Raw genomic sequence first — 15550 nt, forward strand, 5'->3', positions numbered from 1 at the left:
CCCGGGGAAATTAGATCATTGTCATCCCTTCTCTCTTTCAGAAGGAAATTAAAACATGGATATGGGACCAGGCCTTTGGATAATCTGGCAGACTGACAATGGACAATGACGACTAAAACTTTGGAAACGGACTATGATAAGCGGAATGAATTTATTAATTACGGACTTAGCAAAATGATGGCCACCAGGCTGGCATTTTATTGTATTTTTATTGTATTAATGTGATGTTTTAACTGTTATAATTTATTGTTCCTATGTATTTTACTGCGTGAATTGTAGGCATCAACGTATGCCGGTTGGAAGCCGCCCTGCGTCCCCCTTCGGGGGTTGAGAAGGGCAGGGTAGAAATACTTGAAATAAATAATAAATAAAATAAAGCTGAGCCAATGTGATATAGTAGTTTAAGTGTGGACTAACTCTGAGTTCAAATATCTTCTTTTTATCCATGGAAACATATTGGATGACCTTGGACAAGTTGCACTCTCTTAGCTCAGAAAAAGAGAAAGGCAAACTCCCTATGAATAAATCCACAATAGATTTGCCTTAGAGTTGTCATACATCTGAGATGATGTGAAGGCACACCACAACAATCAAAATGGAGACCCACTAGGAAATATATAACTACTGGAATGAGGCCGATGTAATATATATACATAAAATACATGATAATGAATGGGACTGTATGAAAGAATGCTGAAATGGAATTGAGATTATTAAACAACTAATTATTTCCAGATTAGACATGCATGGCTAGATCTTCTGGCATCATTCTACTTGAGGAGCAACTTTTGGAACAGTGGAATGGTGGTGGAGGTGGTGGATGTTTTGTCCTTTCTATGACCTCAATTTTTCCCCAGAGAGCTGGAAAACTTGACCTAATGTCTTTGAGTGGAGTGAAGTTCCACTAGTGGGTTGTTAAAGTTCAACCAAAATAGCATTCTGAATGAATGGATGAGGAGTTAACATTTATGTTGTCTTGCAACTGATCTAACAGAATATTGGGGCAAATTTGCTGCATAGAATTCTTACCAGGGCAGGTGGGAACAGGTTTTAAGCAAGAATTCTCAAACTATCCTTTTTCAGGCGTAATCTCAGGAAACACTCTTTGGGGAATCCCTGCAGGGAGCTTTAGAATTGCATTGTAAGTTAGATTTTGTTCGTGTATAAATTTATCTGGGTTAATAGGTTGAGACATTTTGTATGCACTTTTATGTAAGATATATGTACAAATAATTGATAAATTTAGAGACATAAATGCACTTTTTATGTGCACTTTTATGTAAGCCATATGTGCAAATAATTGATATAGCAAATCACTTTTCATTTTTCCCCATTTCTACATTGTCCCTTTTCCTTTTTTTAATCAGTCCCTGAATAATACCATCAAATATTACTAATGTGTTGGACTAATTGGATAAATAAAATCAACTTTTCACTTTGAGATTTTGTCTCCTCCACATTCCCTCCATTACGTGTCACCAGTCCTTGTTGTTCCTAGGCAATAATAATTAGATTATTCTTGGAGATGGCTATGTGACAGTCTTGCTAATATTCAGCTAAGGATGCCTAACTTTCAAAATAGTTACAGTGCCTACAAGTGTCTACTTAGAAATAAGTCCCAGGTAAGGGTGCATACATGTGAAACCTAGCAGTGAAATCTTATGAATCCTCTACAAAGTTCTGGAGAGACTTATCTTGCATAGAATTATAGAAAAAATAGACCCCTGTCTGATTCCACAGCAAGCTGGCTTCAGGAAAGGCAAAAGCTGCACTTCGCAAGTGCTGAACCTGACCCAGCACATAGAAGATGGCTTTGAAAGGCAGCAGATCACAAAAATTGTGTTCTGTCTATGTATTTAATTTATATAAATATTTACAGGTAATGCACAGGGTTTTAATTTTTTTTTGATATATCACAAGTTTTGATAATGCTCACCAGCTATATGTTTGTTTATGTTATGTTATTTTATTTTACTGTGTATGATTTTGCTTTATTGTCTTTGTACTCATATGTTGTATGTATTTTATTGTGTTGTTATTGTGTTTTGGTTTTACCTTATTGTAATATGCTGTTGGGCTTGGCCTCATTTGCGCCAGCTGCGCCCGTACCTTGGGAAGTTTGACTTGGCCACGGTAGTCCATGCTCTGGTTACATCCCGTATAGACTACTGCAATGCTCTCTACATGGGGTTGCCTTTGAAGACTGCTCGAAAGCTTCAAATGGTCCAGCGTTTGGCAGTCAGGTTGCTAACAGGAGCAGCACTCAGGGAGCATACTACTCCTCTGTTGCACCAGCTGCACTGGCTGCCAGTTTGCTACCGGGCACAATTCAAAGTGCTGGCATTACCCTATAAAGCCCTAAATGGTTCTGGCCCTACTTACCTCTCCGAACGCATCTCCTCCTATGAACTGTCTAGGACACTAAGATCATCTGGGGAGGCCCTGCTCTCTGTCCCGCCTGCATCACAAGTGCGCTTGGCGGGGAGGAGAGACAGGGCCTTCTCAGTGATGGCCCCTTGGCTGTGGAACGCCCTGCCTGTAGATATCAGATCGGCCCCCTCCCTGCTGGCATTTTGGAGGAAAGTGAAGACCTGGCTGTTCAAACAAGCGTTTGATTAAACAGTGTAATTGAACATTGGAATACGGAATAATGGATGATGAGACTGGATTCTGGTTTTACTGTTAAGGCGCTAATGATTGTTATACTGATGTTTAATGATTTATGTTACAATTGTTTTTAATTGCCCTATACTTGTCTCGTGATGTTTTGTATTGATGTTGTTCACCGCTTTGAGTCGCCTGAGGGCTGGGAAAAGCGGTATATAAATAAAGTAAGTAAGTAAGTAAATAAATAAATAAGTTGCCCGAGTCCCCATTGGGTAGATGGTGGCGGGATATTAAATAAAGCTGCTGCTGCTGCTGCTGCTGCTTCTTCTTCTTCCTCTTCTTCTTCTTCTTCTTCTTCTTCTTCTTCTTCTTCTTCTTCTTCTTCTTCTTCTTCTTCTTTATAATTGATTAATATATGCCTAGCATAATCAGTGTTACCTAAATTTTATGTATGTGGAATTTTTAAGGTACACAATAAGAATACACGTAATTAAGATAGAAGCAAAAGAAATACGGCAAACCATTTTTCTTCATCTAAAGAATTTCAGTATTTCTTTCTGTCTTCCCAGGGCATATAGAAAGGATTGTCTTCTGCCTATATCAGGGGTCCACAAACTTTTTAAACAGAGGGCCAGGTCACATTCCCGGATTATAATTAAAAAAATGAATGAATTCCTATGAACACTGCAAATATCTTATTTGTAGTGCAAAAGAACATTTAAAAACAATACAATAATTAAAATTAAGAACAATTTTAACAAATATAAACTTATTAGTATTAGAAATTATAGGCCCCTCTCTGGCACCAACTGCTACTCTGGCCAGAGTGAAGACAGAGGGGAGCAGAAGACAGTTCCATCTTGTCTTTACTAATAATATAATATAGTATATTGTACATACATATAATATGTATAATAGTATAATGTAATACAATATGATACTAGTAATAATAATACAATATTATAATTATAATTATATATTTACATTACATGTGTAGTGGAATCTACCTTTAAGACGACAAGGCCGAAGCCTGCATGACAGTAGCTGTCATCTTGGAAGGCAGGCAGAGACAGGAGGAGGAGTCAAGCCGACTCCTGATTGGTTGGAGCAATTAGAGGAGGAGTCGGTTGAGACAGAGAAAATAAGCTGTCAGCTCTTGACAGAGAGAGAGAAGTGTCTTGACATCAGACAAAGAAGGATGAACTCTTTAGATAGGAAGTTACAGTAGGGATCTGACAGGGAAAGAAAGTTCTAAGTGAGCCTTTAGAATAGGGAATAAGCAGCAGACAAGGGATAAGGTTACTGTATTGGGAAGATCAGTAACAGAAAGACTTGTCTGATTATACTTAGGGGAAGTATAAGGAAGTTTATTGCCCTGTGGGGGGAGACAGACAGGAGTCTGTTCTTCAAGTGTTACTGTTTCTAAAGATAGAGCAGTTTGTTAAAGGAATCTCACAGTTGAAAAAAGCTTTATTGTCAGTGGAACTACTTGTTTAAGTAACTAAGTCTCTACATCTGAATTACGCTTTCTGTACCACTCATTATATGAGTAGCTGTTTGTTTAAAGTTCAATAAACCCTTTCTAGTTCACTTATAACTGTTGTATGCCTCAGTCTATCCATCTCCTCAGAACTCAGTCTGTCAATCTCCTCAGAACTAAGTCAGTCTGTCAAACCCATTATAAGGTCCAGTCATCCAGTGAAGAAGCAATAGGTGAACCAAGAGCTCAAACACACCTTACCTACAACACATTCACACCTTTGGTTCCTCAGGCCAATAGAAGCTGAGGTGGTGGCAGTTATACCTACCAAGCAACATCGGTCATTTATAATATTTTACTCTCCCTTGCCTTGAGGGGCAGAGGTGGTATTGATTGTTTGTCCACCCTGCCCAGACAGCCTTTAATTTTATTATTATTGTAATATTACTAATAATATTACAATACAATGGTATAATGCAATATAGTAACATATAATACTGATATTGTACTATGCTAATAATATAATATATTGTATGAAAATATATCTTGTAAGCCACTCTGAGTCCCCTTCGGGGTGAGAAGGGCGGCATATAAATGCTGTAAATAAATAAATAAATAAATACATAAATAAAATAGTCTTATGGGCTGTAGGCTTTGAACCAATGTAATGCTTGCTGCTCTAATTCCCATGATGTGCAACAGGACAGGAGATCTTTAGGCAGAGACTGGATTAGGGACTCCTCCAGTTCTATGATTTTATGTAGACAAAGATATTAGAAAAAAATGGAAAAAATTCACCATGACAAGGTCTGCACGTTGCAAAAAATCGTTAAAAACAACTGATGTTTATCAAACTGATTACGACTGTCAGAGCCATGCTTGCACAAACAAGAAAACTTAACCTTCCAAGATACAAAATCTTTGCATTGAATCATTCTTACAATTCTCTCTCCCTATGTTAGTTCAAACTCCATCTATGAGATTATATTGGGGGCGAGGGAGGAACCCAACCAAAACTCTTCTCTATGTCTGTGATCTTAGCCAGATGATACCTCTCTAAGCCTTCTTCTTTTTTTTCAAAGGCCTAATTCCAATTTGTACTGATGAAGCCTCCTTCCCCACACCTTTTCTCTATGGCGATTCATTGTTTTGGTGGAAGGGAGACCACTTATTCCCTATGTGCCCGTAAACAAACACACACACACACATCATACACTGAGGATGTAGGAATGACATCATATTCCCTTATTACTTAGTAATGGGCAACTGTATGAGAGGTGACATAACATTTTCACCGCCATTGCTGGCGGGGATGTGGTGGGGACACAAATACCACCTGGGTGACCTCGAAGTGACATCATGTTCCTTGTGGTTTCCAGTATGAGCTGCACATTGTTTTTCTTTTTGAATAGTTGTTCATGGGGTGCTCCTTTCCCCATGCCTGCTTCAAATAAAGTGTAGATTTTTACATTTGTTGTACTCTACCATTCATTACTTTACCAAAAATGCTCAAAATATCTCACCCCAGCAGTCATAGTGAATGCAGGGTCTCTTTACACTTTCCTCAGATCAGTCTATTACCATTTCTCCCCTTTTTGGGGAAACGTCTCCATCAATTTGAATTCTACAGGGTAGCTTCTAATTAAATCTAATCTGTATTAATTGTTCATAAAATTCTCATAGATAGAAGTAATCACATATTTATGCCACGGGGATAATGATCAAATCTGTAATTGAATCACTTAATTTGGTCTGAATCAGATATTAAATTTTCCAAACCAGAGAAAGCTCTCATAACTGACTGCTATGTCTAATATCTACAACATATTATGGAAGAAGATGTAACAAAGCAAACAGACTGCTTCTGGATGAACCACATATTCATTGCCCGCTTGATCATTAGATCTCATTGAATCAAGCACACATGGGAGTTAAATACTACTACACTGTACATCTTAAAACATTCAATGTACAGATATCATGCAAAAATGGTAGCTGAGACAGACAAAAACACCTACATTTTTCACTTACAGAGACAAAAATAGTCATGTGTTTAACGCCCCAAAACAAAAGAGAAGTGGGACTGACACTATAATTTTACATTATGCCTAAATGCCTCATTAAGTCTACATTATTTTTTCCAGACTTCGGAAGAGAATTTTCTTCCACTTTTGTGCAGAATGAAACAGCAAACATATTTTAAATCCTTTCATACATATTATTGTAATGGTGCAGACTTTCTAGACTTACCTCCTCTATGGATAATCAAAGAAGTCTCACTTCCAACTGGACATTCTTTAAGTATATCCACTACTTCTGCATGGCTCAGGTTCTGTACATTCTGCTGGTTGATCTCAACAATGAGGTCACCTTCACATAAACCAGGGCACCCCTGAATGTCTAGAATTTGCTTCACTCTCTGTCCTGTGGGGCTGTCTGCTATAGTGAAGCCAAAGCCCTGGGCCCCTTTCACAATGGTTAAGGTCATGAGTTCAGCTTGCGTGGCCCCAGAAGAAGCCATTGAAACATTATCATCATGAACAGGTGGTGGGAATGTGCTATCAAGCTGACTATCTGCTGGAATGGAGTGCAAGGAATGTGGCGGCCGATCTGTTACATCTGGAACAGACTGAGAAGTTCTAGAAATGTATTCCAAATAAGTTTCATAGTTATGTCTTCCATTTACTATTACTGGAGGCCTCTCCATGACTGCAATTGGTGGCACCATGCTGTTGGCAGGATCTTCAGGATCAAAGGGCAGAGGGTATCCACGACATAGCACCAGGTTGACACTCTGACCAATGGGAACAGACTGGAAGAGTTTGACTACATCTGCGTGAGTATGCCCAAGGACACAAACTTCATTAATATAGACAATGACATCACCTAGAAAGAGAAAAAAATAGTGACATGAGATAACTTCAACTGTGCTCCAATTTAAAGAGTTAATTAATTTGGGATCTCCAAGAGGTATCATCACTGTCTGGCAGCAACTGACATACAAATTTAAATTGAGGCTGCAGTCTGCCTATAAACATTATTCTGGTGATTAAATAGCTGATACAGATTTTTGCCTTAAGTCTGGAACTTTTTCCAAATTAAATAGACATTGCAAAAAAAACAAAACTTCTTGAAGCAGAAAACATTCTGTTTTTTGTTTGCAGGTTTCCCACATACAATAAGTATTCAAAATTGAAAGTCCAACACATTGGTATGAGAAGTTGTGGTATCTCACTATCATAGAAAAAGAGACACAACAAGTTCACAACTCAAGAGATGAACATTATGATGAGTTTTTAAAATTATGGATTGTGGATTATGGATAGAAACAGAGATGGATTAATGCAGTGGATTCTCATGTCAGTCTTCGGAACAGTATCTTAATTTGAAGTCTAGAAAACCAAGTGTGTCTATATGCACATACTGTATTTCATGTTTTGCCAAGGAATGCTGTCAGGTTGTAAACTTTATTTTGTTCTTTTTTTGTAACTTTCTTACAATAAAAAAAAACCCTCAACAACAGCTACACTCCAATTAACACATTAGTTCTGGAGATCAGCCTGGTTTGGTTCAGAATTCCCAATGACTACATTCTTCAAGAATGTGTATGGAGCTTACTATAAAGATGGAAATTCTTTTGGCCTATTTAAAGTACCTGTCAAGAAAAAGCATTCACTATTTTTTTTTACAGATGAAGACTGAATCAACGTACCAACCATAATCTCTGAGGATTTCATGTCTATAAAAGCAGCAAATATCGATCGGAAGAGAGCTGTGCACTTAACACGTTAGACCTCACCACTCTGCGATTAACTTTAAGACTGGTATAATAAATGATATTTTTGTAGACAACTGTAGAATTAAATAAGCCAGGTGGAAAAGAAAGAACTTCTGAGAAATCCATAAAACTTTGCAGCTTTTCTGCTCACAGAAGTATCATGCCTTCAAACTTTGCTTGTTGCCATGGTTGAAATTCAGACCTCTCAGACTAAGAATGACCTAGCTATCCTCCATTCCTTTGGATGTGAGAACTCCTGCTTCTTTACCGAAGTTCATATCTCTTCATGAGTTGTTGCAGTTAATGCAGAGATAAAAGTCCCTCTCAACTTCCTTCAGAGGTTGTGCTGAGACAGAGATAGCATTCTTCATCACAGGGATGACATGCCTGAAAGCTGATATTACGGCCCCAATGTTGAGCATCAACTCAAAAATTGAAATGAAACCGGAGTTATCACAGAGTTTTGGCAGGTGTTGCTTGGGCTGCTGAGGAGATGGACTTCGTTTGTTGAGAACCAAACGTAACTCCTCAGCAGCTCAAAGGGCATCTCCCAAAACTTCATGGGAACCTGTACCCAATATTCTGTAGATGAGATCTTGGCCTTCCCAAGGTGGAACCCCATGATCATCAATTATCATCAATTACTTTGCCTTAGAGTTCTTCCAATTTAAAGCAATCTTAAAGTAAATCTATGGTGAATTTCCTGGGACAGAGAGGGTGTGACCCTCCCAAGACTACCCACTGGAATTTTATGGTCATAGTCTAACACTGAAATTGTGCTGGTACGGCTGTACCAGGAGCTCCAACTTTATTTTCTTTCTGTTATCTGTTTGCAGTCATAGGGAAGCCTCCTGTCCATCATAATTAAGTTTTGGTTCTGCCCCTTGTTCAGGCCTCTGGGAGGGAAAGGAGCCATTTTTTGGGCAGTCTCACATAAGGAAGCTAAACTATAGGATGTAGACCAGCTCGTCCCGTAGAAAAGCTTCTTTTCTCAAGAACATCCGGGGAAACAGAAACAGAAATTCCAGGGAAAAGGTCCCAAAGCTCTGGCTGAGAGCTCACAGCCTCTCAGCCTCACAGCAATCAGAAGGAAAACAACCCCGAGGTTTTCACGGATCCACGGAACTCCATCTGAAATATCTACAAGCCTCGGCTGGTAGGTCTACTCGATACCCAGACGCATTTGGAATCGGTAGTAGGACCCACACCGATGAGGCACAGATAGTAAACAGCCTGGGAGAGGTTAAATAGGGATTTTTCCTACAGAGAAAGTTCAGTTAATTAAAGTCAGGTACCAGTCCATTGAGGACTAGACTAAGAAAGCCTTGAAGTGTTGTTTGAACCATTGAAGATTTGTTGTTTGTTCCATAATAAAGACTTTGTTGTATCATTAAAGACTCTAAAGACCATTAGAAAAATCCCTGAGAACCTCTCTTTGAGGTGCCCTGGTTTCCCGCTGGGCTTAAAGTATACGTCCTATAGAAAAGACAGCTGTTACAGGCCCAGCGTGCGACAGAACAGAAATCATTACACCACAACATCTTCCTCTATTCTATGACCATCCTCATAAATTCCTGTGCAATTCAAATGAAAGCAATGCATTAAGAATTGAGTTGGGAATTATGCATTGCTTCACTTCATCTTTTCTGTTTTATTTCTTCTTTTCGATCTTTGTATTTTTTTAAATCTTCAGAACAGATCCATCAGCATATGCGGAATCTGGAAAGTTACTTTGAAGAACGATTAGTCCTAAATCTCTCATATCTAAATGTTATAGTTATAATTTTTATAAGGACCCCTATACTTTTCCATTTCATAATAGTAACATAGACAAAGATCCACCCAGAAGAAAAGTGTTCTTGCATATATCAAGAGAACCACTGACCGCATAGGGAAACAATGAGGAAACAACATACAAACTATCTACAGACCCACCAAGAAAATCCAACAAATGCTACGTTCAGCAAAGAACAAGAGGGATCCTCTCACTTCTGCAGGAGTCTACCGTATACCATGCAGCTATGGACAAGTCTACATAGGGACCACCAAACGCAGCATTGCCCAAACACGATTCAAGGAACATGAAAGGCACTGCAGACTACTTCAACCAGAGAAGTCAGCCATAGCAGAGCACCTGATGAACCAACCTGGACACAGCATATTATTTGAGAACACAGAAATGCTGGACCACTCTCACAACCACCATGTCAGACTACACAGAGAAGCCATTGAAATCCACAAGCATGTGGACAATTTCAACAGAAAGGAGGAAACCATGAAAATGAACAAAATCTGGCTACCAATATTAAAAAACTCTAAAATTACAACAGCAAAACAACAGAGAGGAAATAACCAGGTACATCTAATCACCTCTCAACAAAAGATTGCCCCAGGCACTGCCAGGCTATCAAATGCTAATCAAGGTGGTCAGTTGAAATATTCACACCTAGCTCCAACAGACAAGAGTTCTTTGTCCCACTCTGGGCATTCCACAGATATATAAACCCAATTTTCCTAGTTCCAACAGACCTCACTACCTCTGAGGATGCTTGCCATAGATGCAGGCGAAACGTCAGGAGAGAATGCCTCTAGAACATGGCCATATAGCCCAAAAAAACCTACAAAACCCATTGGTTTTGACCATTAGATTGTTCTAAAAAGCACAGTTTTGTGATGTTGTAGATGAATTGCTATCAACTGCCAAGGAGACTTTAAGGGTTAACTGGATCCTACCCTAAAATGTATTTTAACTATTATTACCTTCCATTGTTTTTGTTGTGGGAGCAAATTATGGTTTCTGTTTAGCATCCTTGGTGCCTATACTCCATGGGTACTATTGTGCGTGTGTGGTGCTTTTTGTCATGGCTTTGGGCCCATACAATAAACTATTTTGATGATGATGATGTTGTAGATATCTTATCAAAGGAGTTGCCATATTATTTTCCGGCAAGCTTTTGATGGGTAAACAACCCGGGCTATGTCTGTCCTCACTGCCTATTGTTATTGTTGTGGTTATTTTTAAAGCTAACTGTATTGTTTTAGTCTGTTTCTGTAAACCGCTCCGAGCCAAATTGGGAGTAGTGGTATACAAGTTAAATAAATAATAAATAAATAAATTTATATATATTGTCGATATATATATAAATTATTTATTTATTTATTTATTTATTTATTATTTATTATTTATTAATTTATTATTTATTATTTATTTATTTAGCTCTGGCGTGGGCTGGTCCATGAGGTCACGAAGAGTCGGAGACGACTGAACGAATGAACAACAACAACAATATTGTCGAAGGCTTTCATGGCCGGAATCACTGGGTTGTTGTAGGTTTTTTCGGGCTGTATGGCTATGGTCTAGAGGCATTCTCTCCTGACATTTTGCCTGCATCTATGGCAAGCATCCTCACTACCTCTGAGGATGCTTGCCATAGATGCAGGCAAAATGTCAGGAGAGAATGCCTCTAGACCATGGCCATACAGCCCGAAAAAACCGACAACAACCCAAATTTTATATAGGTTCTGTCCTATCCCCTTAACCGCTTTGAAAGAGACCTGGTGTAATTCTACTTTTGCCCTGCACACATGTTATAATTAAAAAGCTGGCTTTTCAAAAATTTTGTGCTAAACCAGCATGCATTCAGTAATTACACCCAGGCAGATGTGGATTAGTTGGCAAGGCTATTTACATTTCTATTGTGTTCTGCATACAGTGGTGAGATCTATTTAAATGAACACATTTAACTTGTTTTTTTGCAGAAAAGGAAGAAGAAAATAATTTACGATAATCTAAAGACTTTGATTATTTGCTGATGTAGTAAACATGAAACACCACTGTTCGAGATTGCAAGGAAAGCACAAAGTAGGGATGCAGAAATAAATGAGAAAAATCGCAGATTCTTTTTTAATCTTATTTTTGTGCCATATACTATACACGGAATGGGTCTTATTAGCCTGAGTTGGGCTAAAATGCATTGCGTTTGAAACAAAAATAATGAACCATTTCAAAAAGGGACCATATGAGAGAAGAAGAGTTTTACTCGGTTCCTTGCTCGGGAGGTAAACAAGAGAGACTATTTTAGGCTTTGCATCTGGAAGCCCTTTATCATCTTCAAAAACCTGGAGCCAACGAGCTGCAATGACAAAGCATTGGGTAGATTTGAAAAAGAACAAAAAAAAATTCCTCTGCCGTGTTCATGCTGCTATTTGGGAGCATGTTCAAATCCAGCAGTTTGTATGGAAAACCCCTTTTGAAGACACACAGACACGCACACACGTTTCCCCCCCTAAATGCAAGGAGGTCAAAATTTATCACACCTTTGTACTACTTGGGATATTCTATTTTATTTCTTTGCACGAAACCACGTTTTTGTCAGTAATGGCTCCCAGAAGCGAGGGAAGTTAGCCTCCCAGCAGCCTAAAGGCTTAGCTGTACAACCGAGCATGAGGTAAGTACAAAGCCGCCACTGTGACTACCCAGGAAGCCTGGCACGAAGCCATGTATCATCAACGGATGAAAATCTTTTGACTGCCGCCTTAGCTGCGCTGCCTTGCAATTTTCAGCTCCTCTCCGAAATGCCTTGTTCGGAAGAGAAAAACAGAAAGTGGAAATAATGAACTGACTCAGGGTGGCGGGTGAAGGAAAACGTAGTAATCACACAGCCCCAGAATCCGTAAATCCTGATCACATTTATGACAATTATTTACACTGCCAATTAGCTGAATTGACAAAAAAACCCCAAAAAAACACCATTGCCTTTCAATGGTTGTGAGAGAGATGACAATAGTTATTGTAAGGGCCACGGAGCTTAACATGTCTGGCCTTAGAAAAGCAATGTCTAAATGGGTAATGTCGTGAATGAAGTCTGTACCTCTCGGGAAAGAACAAAATGTTCAAATTTGTCTGACAAGCAGAACTCTGCGAAGCATGAGATACGGCTGTAGCCAGGCGCAATGCTCTGGGGCTGCAGATAAAGCTAACATACCAGACTGAAATGCATAAGTTACCGCAGAGGTACAGTCCAGTAATTATTATTTTACATCACTTTATAGTATGTGTTATTATGCATTGCAAGTAGAACAGACAAAATATTTAACACTCAGGGGACAGAATTTCTACTGAAAAATATTTTCATGAAAGATACTATGTGACATCTTAGATATGTACTCATCTATTTTTGATGCCTCAACTATTAATAATAATAATAATAACACTTTATTTGTACCCCGCTACCATCTCCCCAAGGGACTCGGTGCGGCTTACATGAGGCCGAGCCCAAACACAACAATACAAGCAATAACAACACAGTACAAGCAATTAAAAACACATAGACAATAAGATACACAACATTATCAATAAAACAGCACATTTGGGAACTGAAACAGCTAGAAGAAATAAGGAAATTTGATAACAAGATGAGCTGGTTTCACTATTGGCAAACTAAAGAGTGCTTTAAAGAAGATCGAAAGATAGGGTTTACATCTAAGGAATCAAATTGGGATAGAGTAATGAAAAAAGATCAGAAATTAATCAAAATCCTTTATCAAACCTTGCGGGAGTGGGATCTGGAAAAGGATAGAGTAAAGGAAAATATGACGAAATGGGCCTTCGACATAGGCCACTCAATACTTTTGAAAGACTGGGAAAAGGTGTGGAAAAAGAAACTAGAATTCACAAAAGCTTCAAATATAGTTGAGGGCTGGTATAAGATCTATTTCAGATGATACTGGACACCCTCTCACCTATCAAAATAATAGAATCATAGAATCAAAGAGTTGGAAGAGACCTCATGGGTCATCCAGTCCAACCCCCTGCCAAGAAGCAGGCATATTGCATTCAAATCACCCCTGACAGATGGCCATCCAGCCTCTGCTTAAAAGCTTCCAAAGAAGGAGCCTCCACCACACTCCGGGGCAGAGAGTTCCACTGCTGAACGGCTCTCACAGTCAGGAAGTTCTTCCTAATGTTCAGATGGAATCTCCTCTCTTGTAGTTTGAAGCCATTGTTCCGCGTCCTATTTATTTATTTATTTATTTATTTATTTGATGCACTTATTAACCGCCATTCTCAGCCCTTACGGGCGACTCATGGCGGTGTACAGTACACATAAAAAGACAGTTACAAAGGCCAGTATCAACAACATATAACTATACGACAAATACAAACTACATAAAAATCCGCTTCGTCTCTTAGTAGAATCATAGCCAGTCTCATCTTCCTTATACCATTCCAGTTCTCATTACCGTAATGTTGTTGCTTAGCACTTAATTAAATGCCCTCTCGAACAGCCAGGTCTTAAGGCTTTTTCGAAAGGACATGAGAGAGGGCGTCTCCAAGGAAGCAGAAAACAAGCTTGCTCCCTCCTCCCTGTGGCTTCCTCTCACATATTTATACATGGCTATCATATCTCCTCTCAGCCTTCTCTTCTTCAGGCTAAACATGCCCAGTTCCCTAAGCCGCTCCTCATAGGGCTTGTTCTCCAGACCCTTGATCATTTTAGTTGCCCTCTCTGGACACATTCCAGCTTCTCAATATCTCTCTTGAATTGTGGTGCCCAGAATTGGACACAATATTCCAGGTGTGGTCTAACCAAAGCAGAATAGAGGGGTAGCATTACTTCCTTAGATCTAGACACAAAATGCAACAAAAATTATAGCAATAGATGCTGGAGATGTGAAAAAGAGCTGGGCACCCACTACCACATGTGGTGGGGGTGTAAAATAATTAGGAAATACTGGTCAACAATACATAAATACACTCAAAAATCATCAGCGTGAAATTTGAAATGAAACCGGAGTATTATCTCTTAAACATATCAGATCTGAACCTATTAGAGAACGATGACAGGATTTTCTTCTATATAACAGCCGCAGCAAGAACTACAATAGCCCAAAAATGGAAAGAAAAAGTATCTCCACAAATTGAAGACTGGATCAACAAAATTATGGATTACATGAGTATGGACAATTTATCACAAAATCTAAGTAATAAAACCAAGATCAAACAAACGGACTGGGAACCCTTAAAAAGGTTCATGCAGGAAAAATTACAAATACAATTATAGAGATGAAGGATACAGCAAACAAATCAAAAGAAAAATGACCAAAGACCTAAAAGAAATAGTATCAGAGTAACAGTTTTTACTCCTTGCGACCCGAACCGGAAGTCAACATTTCCCCCTTTCCCCCCCTGAACTACCCACTCCCCCTCTCTCCTACTCTCTTCCCTCCCCTACACTCCTCACTTTAACCTATATTTTCTTACCTTTCCTTAAAACACATTGTTCCCCCTCTTTCACTGTATTCTTATGGAAAACGGAAATAAATAAATAAAAAAACAGCACATAATTAAATACCGTGGGTAGGCCAAATGTAGAGTTAAAATTGGAAACAATGCTGGGACATGAACGGAAGGTGATACTGGTGTTTGTGGAAGAGCATATGAACAGACTTAAAGAAATGTAAATTGCTTTGGAGGACAAAGTGCTATGGGATCATTATTCCGGGAAGGCACACTGGAACAGCCACATCTTCAAGTTCCTCCTGAAGACTGCCAGAGTTGGAGCCTGTCTGATGTCTTTAGGGAGTGAGTTCCAGAGTCAAGGGGCCACCACCGAAAAGGCCCTCTCTCTCATCCCCACCAACCGCGCCTGCGATGCTGGTGGGATCGAGAGCAGGGCCTCTCC

General features: G+C 39.2%; 1 protein-coding gene across 15 annotated transcripts in view; it reads right to left on the minus strand.

Moving 5' to 3' along the window:
- The window catches only part of MAGI2 (membrane associated guanylate kinase, WW and PDZ domain containing 2), a 1143898-nt gene that overhangs the window by 243111 nt on the left and 885237 nt on the right, over positions 1–15550 (minus strand). For 14 of the 15 annotated variants that reach the window (XM_067468832.1, XM_067468833.1, XM_067468836.1 and 11 more), the window contains one exon: positions 6338–6973. The exons of the other annotated variant lie outside the window; for it this stretch is intronic. In XM_067468832.1, coding sequence (XP_067324933.1) covers positions 6338–6973 — 636 coding nt within the window. The remainder of the gene's footprint in view (positions 1–6337; positions 6974–15550) is intronic. 15 annotated transcript variants of the gene reach the window in all.

The sequence above is a fragment of the Anolis sagrei genome, chromosome 5 (assembly GCF_037176765.1).
Source record: "Anolis sagrei isolate rAnoSag1 chromosome 5, rAnoSag1.mat, whole genome shotgun sequence".
In the NCBI taxonomy this organism is placed as follows: Eukaryota; Metazoa; Chordata; class Lepidosauria; order Squamata; family Dactyloidae; genus Anolis; species Anolis sagrei.